The 17,468-nt window shown below is 36.9% G+C and overlaps 2 protein-coding genes and 1 long non-coding RNA gene across 4 annotated transcripts; 2 read left to right on the top strand and 1 right to left on the bottom strand.

Annotated features, from left to right (window-relative positions):
* The first annotated feature begins 551 nt into the window (after positions 1-551).
* On the top strand, positions 552-2,023 carry LOC135645855 (uncharacterized). The gene is made up of 3 exons (XR_010498898.1): positions 552-691; positions 971-1,071; positions 1,884-2,023. It is a non-coding gene; the product is annotated as an uncharacterized LOC135645855 (long non-coding RNA).
* Positions 2,024-5,799: 3,776 nt separating this feature from the next.
* On the top strand, positions 5,800-10,061 carry LOC135645853 (beta-1,3-galactosyltransferase 7-like). Its single transcript, XM_065164686.1, has 11 exons — positions 5,800-6,096; positions 6,186-6,285; positions 6,375-6,433; positions 6,533-6,735; positions 6,940-7,003; positions 8,489-8,561; positions 8,666-8,786; positions 8,879-8,966; positions 9,077-9,202; positions 9,276-9,385; positions 9,468-10,061. The coding sequence occupies exons 1-11, from the start codon at positions 5,996-5,998 to the stop codon at positions 9,614-9,616; spliced, it is 1,194 nt and encodes a 397-aa protein (XP_065020758.1). The 5' UTR covers positions 5,800-5,995; the 3' UTR covers positions 9,617-10,061.
* Positions 10,062-11,896: 1,835 nt separating this feature from the next.
* LOC103995239 (lysM domain-containing GPI-anchored protein LYP6) lies at positions 11,897-16,058 on the bottom strand. Of its 2 annotated transcripts, XM_009415785.3 has the most exons (5): positions 15,301-16,058; positions 12,769-12,886; positions 12,518-12,679; positions 12,401-12,432; positions 11,897-12,299 (listed from the first exon to the last, which is right to left on the bottom strand). In XM_009415785.3, exons 1-5 carry the CDS (start codon positions 15,962-15,964, stop codon positions 12,022-12,024), a joined length of 1,254 nt encoding a protein of 417 aa, XP_009414060.2. In that variant the 5' UTR covers positions 15,965-16,058; the 3' UTR covers positions 11,897-12,021. The 2 variants fall into 2 exon arrangements, with proteins under 2 accessions (XP_009414060.2, XP_009414061.2); XM_009415786.3 differs by lacking the exons at positions 11,897-12,299; positions 12,401-12,432 and having other exon boundaries at positions 12,514-12,679.
* Positions 16,059-17,468: the final 1,410 nt, after the last annotated feature.

Below are 17,468 nucleotides of genomic sequence, written 5' to 3'. Positions count from 1 at the left end.
TGACTGCCAGCTGGCTGCTTGCCATTAGCTACCCACTTAATGGCCATGATGGAAGCTTGGCTCTTTAATGCATCTGTATATGTGGGTATAGGATCATTTAGGTTACAGGTTTTGTAAAATTATTTGTACATTCTTGGCATCTCAATATTTCTTAGGACCAGTGTACTTTTTTCCAGGGTCTCTTATTTGTGTCATCATTCAGACATTGCAGGAAAGAGAAATAGGATGGTCAAACATCAGATCAGCAATTGTTAATTGTAGAAAATACACTGTCATCATACTTTCACATGATGCAAGAATCAACCATCGGGAAAATGTAAGCAAAGCTAGCAATTATTTGTTATCATGTGCTTAGGTGTGCACTGTTAAGTTAACTTCATATGCCTGTTGCAGTACTTCAATTGGTTGGCTATCAGTTGTTTTTGTTCTACCCTCATAGGAAGGTTCTGTTGTCTTGCTGTTGTGATTATTACTATTTTCTGGAGTTACAATCTTCCTCTTTTTTATATGCTGCGTTTTTGTCTCTGTTCCACACTATTGCAGGTTCCAGGTCAAAAGAATCTTCAGTGAATTTCTAGCAATGAGCTTTATCTATTGGTGCCTCCTGAATTTGTGACTATTAATTCTGAATTTCATCAAGTGTTCGGTGAACATGTGTGTTGGGAATTAGTCTTTGGAACAGTTGAGTGAGGTAAGTTCTGTGCTCATTTCACTTTTCAAGTTTTTTCCTTGTTCTTTGATATATTGAGTATCATTTAGCTTGTGCAAAAGTGCAATATCATTTCTTTAATCACATCAGGGGCACTATTGACAAAGTGGTTTGCTGTGGTATTGATATACTGATTCTGATTGTAGATGCCATTGGTTTCTGTTCAATCAAAATTCATCCTCAACTTGTTATGTAGTCCAGCCATTCAGTTTTTTCCTTTTCCTTTCTGTCAATGTATCTTTGGTTAGGTGTTTTGTGCAGGTCGGACTCTGCCTGGCATTCTGATATTGATATGGAACTCAAGAGTATTATATTGTAACTACGAAAATTTCAATTTATGGAGAGCAAGTCTTAGTGCCACTGTAAGCTTTTCCTCTGCGACCTAAATGATTTATATCATGGAAAATATCTTCCGTCTTGTACGGGAGGAGGGCTATGTATTGATGATTTCGTGATTCTGTATTGGTGGATCTGTCATGAACTAGACTGTCCTTTCACTTTGGCAAGCTTTGTTGTAGGTAATATCTGAGTTAGTTCATGCATGATCCTCCATCATGCATGCATGGTTCATGCATGAACTGTAAATCCAGTGGTTTGCCACAACCTTTTATGTCATGCGTTTACTGTTTTTTTCTTGCTTCAATTAGAGTTAATTTGGCTTACTTGGGTTCTTGGCTTCTGCAGCTAATGTTCACTACTAATTTGGTGGTATTATTGGTGTCATATTCTTGCCATACAACCTAAGCAGTAATTCACCACTACTGTTTAACTGTGCTTTCATAATACAACCCTGGATTTTGCCATATCTTGCTGGCTGAAACAGACTGATTGCCCCCATTCATGCTTGTGGTAACTTGATTAATTTCTGTGGGTTTATCGTTATTTCGTTGTCATCCACTTGTTGTTGACTCAAGGAAATTGGTGTGATTGGTCTTTTTCAGCTACTAGTGGAAAACTAAATAGCACCTTTCCCTGGTCAGCATCATGATAATATAATGAACAGTGCATTCTGATACTGCAGCTATTTGTCTTGATGAACTTTTGTTCTGCTGTCCTTGTTCTTTGTAGTTCAACATAATTCTTTTACTCGAAAGATATTGGTGTATGGACTTGCTTGTTTTTGGCTGATTACTGCTTTCTGAACGTTAAATTTCCTGTGCATCTGATATCTTAGGTGTATGTCTGCTCCATATCGGTCAAGAACGAGTAATTCGAGGTTGGAGAACACCAAGTTAGCCATTGAAGCTTTCCAAATCAGTGACTGAGTCGATCTACCTCGCCCATTTCTGGTCATGGAAGCCTCTCGATCTGCTCATTCTCAAGCATAGGATGAACGAGGCTGAAGAATCTGAACTGCAGCGTCATACCCTCGTCTGCCTGTCTGCTGCTATTTCAAGGAATGATGAGTCTGCAGACAGACACATACAGAAACTTTCTGTCGAGTAGTGCCAGTCTCTTCTGTCCCTGTTTAGGCTGTACTGTGCATTCTAAGTAATGGTTTTGTCACCATCTTCATCACCATTGTGTCAGATTTATGCTTCATTCCCGTTGTCTGATCTTCTTCATCACAGCTTGAAGTTTGTAATGTGGTCCATTAAAAGGATGGGATCATGATCTTCTTCTGCATCACGGCTTGAAGTTTGTAATGTGGTCCATCAGAAGGGTGGAATCATGTAACAATGGCACATATTTGTGGTCGAGTCTCTGCTGTCTTATCTGTTTATAGGTAGGTCAAGCGGTTGGACAATTGCTTCCATATATAATATTTTAAAATACGAAAAAAGGCAAAAAAATGTTTTTTTTAGTAAAAGAATGTTAAAATTCTAATAATAGTAAAATGTTTTTTCATTATAGAGTGAATTCAAGAAATTCAATAAACAGAAAATGTGAATCAAACTCCAAAGAGTTAAAGATGTTAGGCCATAAGAGAAGGTAAAAAAAAAAAGATGATACAATAATAATAACAACAAAATAGTAAATTCTAACTCTTTAGGATCGATTATATATATATATATATATATATATATATATATATATATATATATATATATATATATATATATTAATGATAACAAAAAAAAAAGATGGTCTCAGCATTTACCGATAGTTGTGTAGTAAAATAAATATCAGACAGAGAAAAAGATAAATACTTTTTTTTGCAGCTTTTATGTTGGAAAATCAATGTCTTTAGATTTATATTTTATCTGAGTTGTAATTGTATATTTGTCTTTGCTTTTGATGGAACATCACTCACTCATTCACTAATATTGGAAATAGGATGAGAAAATGACATTTTTAATTCTTCATTAAGAGGGCAATTTAAGAAATCAAGCATTAATGTGTTACGAGAAAAAAAAAATTACATTGATGAAGTCAGAATAACTTTTGATATTTTACATCCTCGTTAAGGAAACTTAACAACCAGCATTAATGTCTCTTAGAACATCCAAATGTGATATATTCTTTTCTTGATGTAATAGGAAATTGAAATGTAGAAATGAACAAAAATAAAGAGAATATGTAGAAAACAATATAAGTAGTAGATCATAGTTTTCACTTTCGTTCATTTCAATCTCTCTCTCTCTCTCTTCTTTCTCTAATGTTGTAAGGGTTCACCATTTTGGCAGTTATAAGCATGAGCTTAATGGTCATTTATTGCATTAACAATATCGATTAGCTTAATAACATTATACCAGGATATTAAACTTGTAGTTAAGCCACTAAAAGCTAAGTAAGTTATAAGCAATATCAACTTATTTAGACATCTGATCTAAATGTTGGAAAGGTTAGGCAGCACACAAAAATAATTAATGGGTCAAACAGTTAGAATGAGGAATTTGATTTAATTGGTTTTTGTTTTCTAAAAGGAGTAATTTGATATTATATATGAATTTTTAACATATAATTCATATGAATTTTTTGGACAATTTTTTGGAATGTGATTTTATTGGCATATATTCAAAACTAGATTGTTTTAGTTTAAGAAATATAAAAAATATATATATAGCATCTAAAAAAAAAAAAAAAAAAGGATATGCAAAGTGAAATATACGAAGTTTTAATCGATACAAGAGAGACGAGAGATAATGTATGTAACCTTATATCTAAATATAGAGGCTAACTTTTATTTTACAGATATTAGTAAAAGTTAGAGTTTCAACTAATAGTTAATTAATGATGGTTAATTAGTGTTAATTACAATGACATAGTGAACTTAATTTTAAGTCCATGAATATGGAAACCAAATGTGACTCTTCCAACTAAGTTAAAATCAACTGTTAATAATTTCTTAAAAAATTGGAACTTAAAGAAGCAAACAAAAGTAAAAATACATTTGGATTTAAATAAATAATTCTCTTATCATCTTACACTTGCCTTTAGTAGAATGAATTATGATTGAGAGAAGAACTTGAGTAGGATGAGTTCCTCTACTCCAAATCAGCTCAAGTTCTTTTGCTCAATGATTAGTGGGGAGTTGTAGTTGTCACATGTTCATCAATGCACCCCACATTTCAATCAATTTTGGAGATAAGGCTCAATCTAAATGTAGGTTTCAGCCACCTAACATTAAACTATTAAGGAGGTGGGGCAGCTCAGGTTTGCGGAGAAGATTGATGCACATCTCTGATCCAAGCAATAAAACGTAGAGCTTTCATGTCTTCTCATGACACATGTTGTTGTCATTTTGATCGATTGAGACACACCTAACAATATTTTCATTCCTAATCTTAGGGAATAAAAGAGTTTTATAACCCCTAAAATACATGCTCATGGTTGAGGTATGTAGCAAAAATGTTTTTTTTTTCTTGTCAAAGCACTATATATATATATATATATATATATATATATATATATATATATATATATATATATATATATATATATATATATATATATATATATATATATATATATATATATATATATATATATATATATATATATATATATATATATATATATAATATTAAGATTGAGCAATATACGAAGTAACTCTCAATATAGCAATAAAAACAATATGAGTAAGCGGATTGATCCATCAAGTTTCTATTGAAATAATATCTACATAAGAAAAAAATATTTATCATTTGTTGATTATTAGGGACATCCCATAACCTCCGTAAAGAAACGTAAAGTAATACATAAAGTAACTCTCAATATAGAAATAAAAATAATATGAGTAAGTAGATCGATCCATCAGATTTATATTCAAATAGTATTTATACAAGAAAAAAAAACTTATCATTTGTTATTTATTAGAGACATCCCAAAATCATTCGAGTTGAAACATAACCTTTAAACTAAATTTAGAATTAATAGATACCGTTAAAAGGAAGGAAGAGGATAACAAAAACAAATAGAGTTTTTATATATTTTCGTTCATATATATATATATATATGTATATATAAACACTCAAAATTTGAATATTATTTTGCGAAACGACTTGACTCACGACAAGAAGGGAAATAAGAGAGAGAGAGAGAGAGAGGTTGTTGTGTTCCCACACGTGAGTTAAGTTGCGACATGAAGTGTTTTAGATTATGTTTGTATGTATGTATGTTCTCTCTCTCTCTTTCTCACGCGTACCTCCTTAACGCGCATTCCTCGGTGCTTCCCCCTTGCACAATGGTCTCACCAACCTCGGTCAAAACAAAGTTGGGGGAATTCCATGAAGGAAGCAATGGTCGTTCCAACCCACCCTCTTCAATTCGATTTAATTCAATTCAAAGGATGATGAAGAAGAAAAGGAGGAAGGAGAAGTCCTCCGCTTGACCACCCCATGAATGGGAATGAGAGGGTGTTGATGTGTGCGTGAAGGCACGTTCGCCCATGCCAACAGCAGCCCCCGTGGCTTAGATTCCCAGATCCAAATAAAGAAAACACATCTTCTTTACTTATTCTCCTGCGTTCTCCGTTTCTACCCTATTTTCTACTCGCTCTACTTACTGGGTCCCTCTGGGTCTATGTTTTCAACCAATTAGAAAGTCGGGTAGAGGTAGGGTAGTCGTGGGAACGAGTAGGATAGGCGTCGTCTGTTCCGACAAAGAATGGACACGTCCCTATTTAGTCCGCTCGATTCGCCCCTCCCCGTCGGAAACGCCTGAGATCGATGAACATGAATCCAACGAAGCCCCGACAAAAGCCTTCCGGATCCCGGTTTGTGCCACCGGCCGTCGCCTGAGATCAATCCACGAGGTTCCGATTAAGCACCGGCGTCATACCCCGGACCCCATTTCCTCCACCGACCTCTTTGAACCGAAGAAGAGCAGCGGGAGGAGGGTGAGATGAGGGGGCGGAGCGGTGGCTGCGATCGGAGAGTGTCCTTCCGATGGATCGTCATTCTCTGCCTCTGTAGCTTCGCTCTCGGAATGCTCCTCACGGACAAGTCTGTCAGATTCGTCTGCTTTTCGCTCTTCTCTTGTGGCAAAAATTTGATTTTGGTTTCATCGAGATCGTGTTCTTTGGTGTGGGCAGGTTTTGGACGGTCCCGGATGTCAACAACCCTATCGTCTCGAGCAGGCGGAAGACGGAACAAGAGCTGCAGATCATCTCGGAAGATTGTACCACCAAAAGAGTCTGTTTCGATCCGGACGAGTTCCATTCCTTTTGGTATATTTTAGATTTAGGGGGGTTGGGAGCTGAAAAATCGGATTTTGATTGCAGAAGCATGCGGACGATAAGGATGTGATGGGGGAGGTCACCAGGACCCATGAAGCCATACAGTGCGTAGTAGATTATTCTTTTCGGAGTTGGATGGTTTTCTGTAACCCTCTTTGGGTTTCTTTTGAGAACTAAAGCTTGCAGGATGTGTGGAATGCCAGATCTTTGGATAAGGCGATCTCCACGCTGCAGATGGAGCTTGCTGCTAAGCGGAGCGCCCGGGAGCTGATCAGCGAGGACGGCTCCCCGTCGATCGATGCCTCCAGGCGGCCGCGGAAGAAGGCTTTTGTGGTGATAGGGATCAACACCGCATTTAGCAGCAGGAAGAGGAGGGATTCGGTCAGAGCGACATGGATGCCCCAAGGTAGTTTCCATGAGTAACCCTTTCTCTAAAGGTGCAATCTTTACTGGATCTAAATCTCCACATATATTTACATATATGTATATCTATTCAAATGATTTTTGTGTTTTTTTTTGTTGCTACTATGGGAACTTTTTTTACTATGGTCTGAAGTAGTCTGATCTTTCATTAACCATCTTCTACATTCCTCTTTTTGGGTCGGATTAGGTGAAAAGCTTCGACAGCTAGAACGCGAAAAAGGAATTGTTGTTCGTTTCATGATTGGCCACAGGCAAGTAAAAGAGGATTTCTGCAGTTATTTCCTCTTAAGCTTTTGGAAAAGCTGCTAATAAGTCACAGAGCTTCTAGCATCTTATTCTGTTTTTGCTGTATGGCCTGTGCTAGTGAAATCATTGTGTCAAGATCCTTTGTCCATTCTCTTGGTATCCGCAGATGCAGATTTTAAATTCAGCTTTCTAGTTGATGCTTTTGTAATTGTTTTCAGATGCTTGGATTTTCATGTTTGCATGAGCATGCCACATGATGAGAACTGATCTAAACATGTTCTTCGAACTAATACTCAGGTCAAAGCCTTGTAACTAATTCAACTGGCACTACTGGATATAGCTTTTGCAGATGGTAATAATTTTCACTAGACGGATTAAAGTTAGTGTTATCTTCGTAGAAGTGGATAAGTTGTTCTTTTATACTATCATAACACCGTTGAGGGATGCAAATTAGACTATGGTTAGTTTATTAAACAAATGAACTCTTGATAGTTTGACAATCTGACAATTTAAGGAAGGAATTTTTGGCATGTTTTAAAAGATAGATCGACGGATAAACAAAGGTTCTAATTTTTTTGAGCTGTCACTCAGAAGGGAGGAGGAAACGATTTATACTTTACTTGTATTATTGAAGCCAAATAGGAATATATGTATTAGAAGGGAGGAGGAACGATTTATACTTTACTTGTATTATTAAAGCCAAAATCGGAATACTTGTATAGAATGATTAAGATGGTTCTCAAATCCTGTTCCAGCATGCATCAATTTATATGACGAACGAAAATTTTTACTCATTGGTTTTTCTGAATGCTTTTTTTAGGACAGTAGACATGATAAAGCACCTTGATTTAATTAATTGAAATGCATTGTTTTAGTGCTAGAATTGGAAAGAAACATGCAGAATAATATTATTCAGCCAATTGCTTCAGCTTGAGCATGGATCGCAATTTTGTCTTTAAGCCTAGATGACAACTTCACTTGAATTCTAGAAATATACACTCTATACCGAAACAAATTAGAAGAAAATAGAGAAAGATTTGGAAAAGGCAGAATACTTAATATTCTTAATATTATAGACCAATGCACCACCATTGAGGGATTGTTCAATAGAAACCTGGGTATTCTTAATATTATAGACCAATGCACCACCATTATCTATATTTTACTAGCATGTGTTCCCAATTTCTTCTGAACTTTAGGGAAGTAGGTAAATCTTTGTTTAATGAAGTAATTCTTATCTTGGTTATTTGTGACAGAATTTTCTTTCAAACTGTGTTATATGTTCCTATTTGTTATGCCAAGCTAATCATATCCTATACAGTCCATTTCATTCTTCTTAAATATGTCACATCATATAGTTTTTTCAGATCCATCATGTTTTCACAGTATTCTCTTTTTAAACCAGTTTCACCTGAACTACAGTAAGTCCAGGAAATAAATGTGCCTGGTCGTTAGAAAGCTAAAAGTTAAAATTGCCATTTTTTTTGCAGTGCGACATCTCACAGTATTCTAGATAAGGCTATTGATTCAGAGGAAGCTCAGCACAATGACTTTCTCAGGCTGGTAAGGCTTTTGCCTTTTTTTCCTGCATTTTAACTTGCATGCTCTGATTGTTATGCTTTTTGCAAATAATACTTCTTCTCTGAATCGATATGATTGTATTGCAGGCACATGTGGAAGGTTACCATGAACTTTCTGCAAAAACAAAAATATTCTTTTCCACTGCAGTTGCCACATGGGATGCTGAGTTCTACGTCAAGGTGGATGATGATGTCCATTTGAATCTAGGTGTGAAATAAAGCTCAATAAAGATCCAATATGATGCCTTCTAGAGTATTCATTGGCAATGATACATGAAAAAAACTATTTCTGAAATGCAGGTATGCTAGCCACAACTCTTGCTCGACACAGATCAAAGCCCAGAACGTACATTGGATGCATGAAGTCTGGGCCAGTACTTTCTGACAAGTAATAATCTTTTATCCACACTCAACTGAGTGTGATCCTCCTAATGTAAAAAGTTTTTTAAAGTAGCATTGTAGAAATATGCATCTCTGATTTATGAATATGTATTGTAGAAATGTGAAGTACCATGAACCTGAATATTGGAAGTTTGGAGAAGAAGGAAACAAGTACTTTCGCCATGCTACTGGGCAGATATATGCTGTCTCAAAAGATCTGGCTACTTACATCTCAATCAACCAGTAAGGATAATTATCTCATTAGCTGCTTGGCCTCTATATGGTAGCACTCTAATCATTGAATCACTGATGTCAGTCCAATACTTCACAAGTATGCCAATGAAGATGTATCATTAGGCTCATGGTTCATCGGACTGGAAGTCGAACATATTGATGAGAGGAGTATGTGCTGTGGAACACCACCAGGTTTGTTTCTTCCTAAGATACAAGAGTTGAAACAACACAAGAGACATTTAACCTCCATAATTGTTTGCTTGCCTTTCTCCAGACTGCGAGTGGAAGGCCCAGGCAGGAAATGTATGTATTGCATCATTCGACTGGAGTTGCAGCGGTATATGCAAATCGGTGGAGAAGATAAAGGATGTCCATGAGAGATGTGGTGAAGGAGATGGAGCTGTTTGGAGTGCTTTATTCTAACCGGGGATTGATGTTAGTTTGACTATTTACGCACTCATACAACTAGAGAGGCATCTCCTGACGGAAACAATGAACATTACAAGCAAGATCAAATCCGACGATTAGTGAAGATCAAGTTTCCCTGTAAAAGACCATAAGATGAACGGGCTGTCATCTCGTCAGTTGGGATATTGAGGTTACACTTATGCTTCTGGTTGATTCTTGACCGAAAAGCTTGTACTGGTTTGAGAAACTCGATTAGATGGAGATGAAACTGCTACTAATGCACACAGGAGCTAAGCTGTAGTTCTGATGTGTATCCAGTGGGATTTTTTGTCACTCCAAAGATAAGAATTCTTTAGTTAGTCGATTGTTATTTGTTCTCATATGTATGGTGTCTGCTCAGTATGAATTTGTAGGTGCACCGCACTGCTGAATGTTTGTAGGAAAAGAGCTACTTCTTCCATTTTTCTTTTTGTGATGTGGAGTAGGTGAAATGTTATTGCTGCTGCTCTGAAGTGATTCAGATATCCAAGTCTTGAGACAAAGTTCTAAGAAGGGTTATAGGAGGTATGATGGATTCCCAAAGCAGATGTGTTATAGTAGTAGTGGACTAGTGGTAGTAAAAGCCATGTTCTTCATGAACAAAGATGTTGCTATCAAGAATGAAATTAGAATGTGTTCAATGTATTGGCATCAATGTACATGTCTTTTCTATAGGGTCTTTAAGATCAGAAAACACATCAAAGTTGAGATTGATCTATCCAGAGTTTGCATATATAAGTTGGATCTCTTTCCATCTAACTTGGTTGGGTTAAATGGTACCCAACTGAAATATATCAAATCCATCCATGAGATTGTCACATCAGTAACTCCTTGGAATGTTTCAGTAAAGACAATTAACTTTATTGAAGACACTTTTAATTAACAAACAAATGCAAATTCTAATCTACACATTAAGGAGCCATTTAGATCAAGAATAGCTTGTCAAATCTTATTTTAATGATAGATTATCTAGTCAAAATGCTTAAAATTGACCTGGTAATCAGTTCTCCCAAATGTCTTGTTTCATTAGCTATCACTCATTCCTTTGCCAAGGAGAAACAAATCTTCCATTTCTTTTCATCCCTCAAACTAATATCCATATATATATATATATATATATATATATATATACATATATACACATATACACAAACACTAAGCCATGCCCACACCCAACACGTCGCACATCTTCTCTTAATGCCTGACAATCTCGAATGCAATTGTTCTCGTATTACTTATAAAAATAACTTTAAGATACGTATTTTAAGGATTTACTGGTTATATCTCAATTATTAGTATGACCAATTCGACTAAGCTCAATCTTGAACCATTAACTTTGTAAATTAATTTGATCGTCAAACAAATCATTATTAAAAACACCTTTGACTAAGTATTGTAGGATAGACATGTCCAAAATCGTAAATAGAATCATAGATAATCTTGAAACGAGCCTCGTTTAGATTCGACTCACCTCCCCAATTCAAAGAACCAAAATATAACTTAACATTATGCATTTATACATTGTTGAAAAAAAAAATATTTTGCATAAATAATTTAAATATCTGAAAGGATATATATATATATACACATGCAATGTTCAATGAATGTGCTTCTCGAGTTAGTTACTGTATAGTTCATATAGTAAAGGTTTTGAGATCCAACACAACCTTCGTCACTTACCTTTAGAAAACACAAAACAATTACCATCCTTTATCGTTACCCTTACAATCATCGTTCATGCTGACAAGTGATGGAGAACAAGAATAATCTCTTCCCACACAAGAATTATCGTTTCCCCTTTGGCTGCATATCGAAGAGTCCATTGCAAGTTCTTTTAGCATATGTATCAAGTCTTGTGAGGTTAGCATCATCAGGTTTCTCCTCTGGAGAAAAGAACTCATGGTTGGAGTTGTCAAGTTCTTTAGCCTCTTCTTTGGACTCATGCATCTCTAACTGCATGCATTTGTGATCTCTCCCAACATTAATCTTTTTTTTTTGTAGTTGTATGCTGAAGAAAAAAAGTACATGTAAATCCTCTAGAATTTCTAAGGTTGGTATTGGATTTTGAGTCATAGAATTCATGATGGACTGACTCATAGGTGGAGTACTAATGATCACTTGCCTCATCCACTGATAAGAGAAGTATGGTTAATATTCATTTTGTTGACAAACCAATTACATTATGTAATAGAGGAATTGAATTATGAGTAATTCATACAAAGAAAGGCATAAGATTAATCATAATACTCATGAAAGTAACAACAACTGGATAAATTAGACACGTAAATATAGGTCTCGGCAAAAGTCAAGATACATCAGACAAGCTCGCCAATGAACAACCGATGCAAAATTTGCTTCCCAGCATAGATAGTTGAAGAAGATTAAAACAGGGAGTTGGAAAGACCCAAAGATAGGCCAAACAACCATAAAATGTGGCTTAATGGACTAACGAAAACCGCCTCAGAAATGCTTACAGAAGGGACGTAGGCAGGAGAAACACCAGGTAGCGAAAATGTTCCTGGCACCGTTGCGCTCGGCGTTGTAATAGTAGTAGTACCTGCCTGGACTGCCGATGGCGATGGCGATGGTGATGGAATGAGAAATGAATCATGGATTACTGTGGTCGGTGGGGGTATCACTGGAGGAAGCAGATGTTGCCCTGAGTAATACCGATCGGATAAATTATGCTGTTTCCACACTTGAAATCACATGAAACAAGCTGCTGTAAAGGCTCATGGGGAAGAAAGTAAAAAAGATTACCTGGACACTGAGGTTGAAGAGATGTGGTTAACCTGCATGGTGAATCAAAAATCACATACTTTGCTTTATCAAAAAGAAGATGATCAAGATAAAAGAATCCTAGTAGAAGCTGCTTACACAGTGGCGATAGATCCATTTACAAAGCCGCCATAATTGCAAGAAGTAACATTGCAACCAGCGCTGGTCTGCTGGGAAGTATAGTTTCCGATCATAAGATTGCTGTTGCTGCACTGCATGCTCGAACATGATGCTGACAAGGATGCTGGTGAACAATACAATCTGCAAGAAGTTGCAGTTAGTTTGAAGTAGAAAAAAGGGGAAAAACAAAAACAAAAAGTGCAGAAGACAAAGTAGAATTCAATGAGTACCTGAGATTTCCTGGTCCACAACTGCATTGAACACAGTGGCTAGCAGTAATGGCATAAGTCCCATTGGCCACAATCAGGCCATAGTCCGATGCATAACTTGGAAACATCGATGCGCATGCTATATATATCAAGGGGAAATAAACTACAAGCCTTAGTGCTGAGAGAATATTATCGATGACAAAATTTACATGCATCGGAACTAAGGGGGAGAACCACACTTCCAAATGTTGTTTGTTCATATGAGTTGTATATCACTAAACTGTTGAGACAGAAATCACATGTATTTCATGTTTGTATATGCCAAACTCATTCATTCTTGTACACCATTCGACATAGATTATGTAATGGAGTACTTGGAAATAAAATGGTCCATGAAAGTCAACTTCATAGGAGATACAACAGATCTTTGCTTTATGAGAATCTAATCTGGCTTTCAAACTTATGGCTTAATCACGTCAGTATGTAATGGCAATGAAAGGTCAGCTGGCTTAGAGCAGAAATAGGGATATTAAAAAAAAAAAATCACAAAAGCTTCTAGCACACTCGATCTCGGTGGCTAAAAGAGCTCCTTTATGTTACTCAAAAAGGACGATCTCGGTGGCTAAAAGAGCTCCTTTATGTTACTCAAAAAGGACAAAGAGAATTACCTCTCCTTAAAATGATTCCTTCCTCAAGATTCTTGGATTATCATATTCCTCCGTGAGATTGCTTTGACAATTATATATTGATATCAATCCCCTTCCTGTTGTTGATTTTTTCTTCTAATCCAAAAGCTATAACGTTCCTATCCCAACTTGTTTCTGTTTTTCGTGATCGTAGACAGAAGAATTTTGTTTGCGATACACCTTGGAATAAACTTAAATGACTTTCATGAAAATAAAGGGCCTCTCGGTGTACCGATTTCATGATTAAATTGTATTACTTGTATTATCCAATATGCTTTATTATTATCACTTGCCAAGTGAGACACCTCGAATACACCTAAATTCGATTCTGGAGTCTGTTGCCATCAACATGCTTTAATAAACTCCAAATGTAATAGAAGAGAAACTCGGTATACCGATTTCATGATTAAATTATATTACTTGTATTATCCAATATGCTTTATTATTATCACTTGCCAAGTGAGACACCTCGAAGACACCTAAATTCGATTCTGGAGTCTGTTGCCATCAACATGCTTTTATAAACTCTAAATGTAGTAGAAGAGAAACTCGGTATACCGATTTCATGATTAAATTGTATTACTTGTATTATCCAATATGCTTTATTATTATCACTTGCCAAGTGAGACACCTCGAATACACCTAAATTCGATTCTGGAATCTGTTGCCATCAACATGCTTTAATAAACTCCAAATGTAGTAGAAGAGAAACTCGGTATACCGATTTCATGATTAAATTGTATTACTTGTATTATCCAATATGCTTTATTATTATCACTTGCCAAGTGAGACACCTCGAATACACCTAAATTCGATTCTGGAATCTGTTGCCATCAACATGCTTTAATAAACTCCAAATGTAGTAGAAGAGAAACTCGGTATACCGATTTCATGATTAAATTGTATTACTTGTATTATCCAATATGCTTTATTATTATCACTTGCCAAGTGAGACACCTCGAATACACCTAAATTCGATTCTGGACTCTGTTGCCATCAACATGCTTTAATAAACTCGAAATGTAGTAGAAGAGAAACTCTGCATCTCACAAGACCATGGATATTCAGATTTATACATGGCCGCGACCACATCCAGTTCTCTTATAATCTCATTCCCAACAAAATGACATGCATTCTAATACGTGAAAACACACCCAAAGCTCAATTATATCGACAGAAATGCTAAGCGGTACAAGATAGATTAGCAGTTGAACAGTGCCTTTGCTTTAGCATCCGAACAGAGACCTCTAGTTCTTTCCCCTTTTCAGAAGGAACATGCTTCCTTGTATCTTCTGCCACTGGGAAAATAAATATTCAGACAAATGACATAGCATCCATCTTCATCAAGTTAGACAACTCTCAACATTTTAGTCGATGATAAGTTGCTACATTTTACAGCTGAATTGTCACACTCATTTCAAAACTTTTACCCTGTCAATGGCAAACACTCAGGTGTTGAGGCAACCAAACTGTTTCTGCAAATGCTTCACAGCTTGTCTGTCTCCCATACTACAATATCCCTTCAACTCGATGAGCGAGATTCATACTAAGTTATAGAAAATTCTCAAGCCTATGGGCGAACTCCCACATTCGAACAATGAAAAGGCTTAGAACAGTATAATGTGTCATTTTAGCATGTCTACAAGTCTGAAAAATCAAGGCTTTATAGCTTCAAAAGAGAAGCATATGGTTTTTAACCGTTCCTCTCTTGTAATATCTATAGTCCTCTAAAGATGAAGTATAGGTTGATATTGGTTCTTTACTCGTGCCACTTCGGGCAAGCATTAGACTAACTTCTTTGACAAGAGACGAGAATGATGCACATAAATGAGGCTTATAGATACAATAACAAAGTGCGTCTTCTAACCTGGCAGCGGAATGGCGAGTATGTCACCTGGCCGGATCGAAGGGCTCCCCATGGCGTTCACGTTCATGATGTCCGTTATGGTGGTGGAGAAGCGGGCGGCGATGGCGGGCACGGAGTCACCGGCGCGAACGACGTAGGAGAGGTAGACGGTGGGGAGGTTGTTATCGGTGGAGTTGAAGCAGGTGCAGGGGAGGGGGATGACGAGGGTGCGGCCGACGTCGAGGGCGGCGGGGTCGCGGATGTTGTTGGCCTCCTGGATCTGGTCGGGGGTGGCGAGGCCGGAGTAGACGGAGGCGGCGATGGAGGTGAGGGTGTCAGCGGGACGGACGGTGTAGCGGGTGGAGAGGGAGCGGCGGATACCGCCAGAGCAGGAGCAGGCGACGGGGACGCGGAGGAAGAGGCCGGCGGGGAGGATGCGGTTCTCGACACCAGGGAAGGAGACGTCGATGGCGTTGGCGGCGAGGAGGGCGGTGGAGTCGGCATGGAAGAGGACGGCCAGCTCGGAGACCTTGAGATCAGCGTAGAGGGTGTAGCCCAGCAGCGCGGAGCAGGAGGCCGTCCCCGTGCACGGTTCGATGGTCGACTTGGCCACGGCGGCGCCCGCGCCGGCGATGATGGCGACGGAGAAGAAGAGCAGTGGCAGAAGAGGCTTTTTCTCCTCCATTGCTTCGTGCCAACCTTTCTTGGTTATCTTTTATGGCTTTTGAGGTTTTGTTGGGCATTCATTCGTTCTCCGGTGTCTCTTTTAACACCTCGCTCTTTCCTTTTTTCTCTTTTATTGGGAAATGGGGTCTGCGTCAGTTGCAGCACAGCAGTAGGAAAGACAGAGGGAAAAAAGGTCGGTAGTGCAGTTGGGAAATGTGAAGCAACGGTCGGCAAGGATAGTGTTAAGTGGGGGGGGGGGATGTTTATTTCTGGAGGGAGGGAGAGTCAAGTCTGTGGGCTGGTTTGATTTTATATTTAGTTTATATTGGAATTAATTTGTCTGAGTGTTATATCTTTTTCTTAGTTTATTCATTGGGTTGGGTATAGGTTTCTTCTTGGTGTGTTGTCTCTGTGCAGAGGCCGGGGTTTCTTGTAGGGTTTTAATTTGAGAGAGAGAGAGAGAGAGAGAGAGAGAGAGAGAGTGACAATGAGACGTTGGCTTGACAAATGCTTGATGTCTATTGTATTGTATAAACAAACCATTCAAACATCTGATTGACTCCGAGACGTACGTGTCTGTCGTGCATGCATGCCGAGAGCTGCTACTTCGAGTAGAAGTAGAGTTGGGTCATTGTCTTGCCCTTTTTTTTATTTCCAGTAAATGAGGCTGCTTGCCAAGTCAACAGCTTTGTGGCGGAAGTGGTAAAGGAGCCAAAAAAGTTAGACAGCCACCATCACGTACGAGCTATCTAATCACACACTATTTTAAGTGATTCATATTTTTATATGAATTTTAGGGCTATTTCCTTTTCAGTTTTTTTCCCAAAAAAATTATATTTTAAATAGTATTTTTAATTTAAAAATATTCAAAAATAATCCCTCAAATTAATTCTCTTCGTTAAAATTTTCATTAATTTTTTTTCACCAGTTTAGAGCCATTAATTATTATTATTATTATTATTATTATTATTATTATTATTATTATTATTACGCTCAGAATATTATAACAGATTATTTTTTTTATTTAGATAATATTATTCTTAAACTATCATAAATATTTATTTAAAACTTAATATGATATATCAAATAATTTTTAATATGTTTTAATTTTATTTAATTAATTTATAATATTTTTAAATTAAATTTTTAATATTTTTATTATGATTATCAAAACACTATTAGGATGAGAACGACCAGATAATTCAATTTTTTTTTGAATTAAAGGAAACTGTTTGAAAAAACCAAAGGGAGATGCCTTTTAGGAAAAACGAAAAAAAAATCTTTTATAAAAAAAATCCCATAAATTTTAACTCCAAACAACCAACACTTATGAGCAATTTACCAAAAAAATTCCATAATTTTTATTTTTCAAATTTTACCAAAAGTCTATCCTAAGATGGTAAAAGAACAAACACACCCTTGTTCTTTAAAGATTATTACATGGTTTTATAGACATTGAGTTTTAATCTATCCATTATTACAAAATTTATTGCAAAGAGAACCATTTTCTTTCCAAACCACTT

This window comes from Musa acuminata, chromosome BXJ3-8 (genome assembly GCF_036884655.1).
Source record: "Musa acuminata AAA Group cultivar baxijiao chromosome BXJ3-8, Cavendish_Baxijiao_AAA, whole genome shotgun sequence".
NCBI classification, from domain to species: Eukaryota; Viridiplantae; Streptophyta; class Magnoliopsida; order Zingiberales; family Musaceae; genus Musa; species Musa acuminata.
This window is presented reverse-complemented; position numbering and strand designations above follow the sequence as displayed.

Excerpts from the sequence above, each read along its gene's own strand:
- LOC135645853 (XM_065164686.1), top strand. The coding sequence starts at position 5,996 with ATGAGGGGGCGGAGCGGTGGCTGCGATCGGAGAGTGTCCTTCCGATGG. Across the intron at positions 6,434-6,532 it reads AGGACCCATGAAGCCATACA|ATCTTTGGATAAGGCGATCT; the intron begins GTGCGTAGTAGA and ends GTGGAATGCCAG. Across the intron at positions 8,562-8,665 it reads ACAATGACTTTCTCAGGCTG|GCACATGTGGAAGGTTACCA; the intron begins GTAAGGCTTTTG and ends ATTGTATTGCAG.
- LOC103995239 (XM_009415785.3), bottom strand. The coding sequence starts at position 15,964 with ATGGAGGAGAAAAAGCCTCTTCTGCCACTGCTCTTCTTCTCCGTCGCC. Across the intron at positions 12,680-12,768 it reads TGTGGACCAGGAAATCTCAG|ATTGTATTGTTCACCAGCAT; the intron begins GTACTCATTGAA and ends AACTTCTTGCAG. Across the intron at positions 12,300-12,400 it reads TCTTCAACCTCAGTGTCCAG|GGCAACATCTGCTTCCTCCA; the intron begins GTAATCTTTTTT and ends GGTATTACTCAG.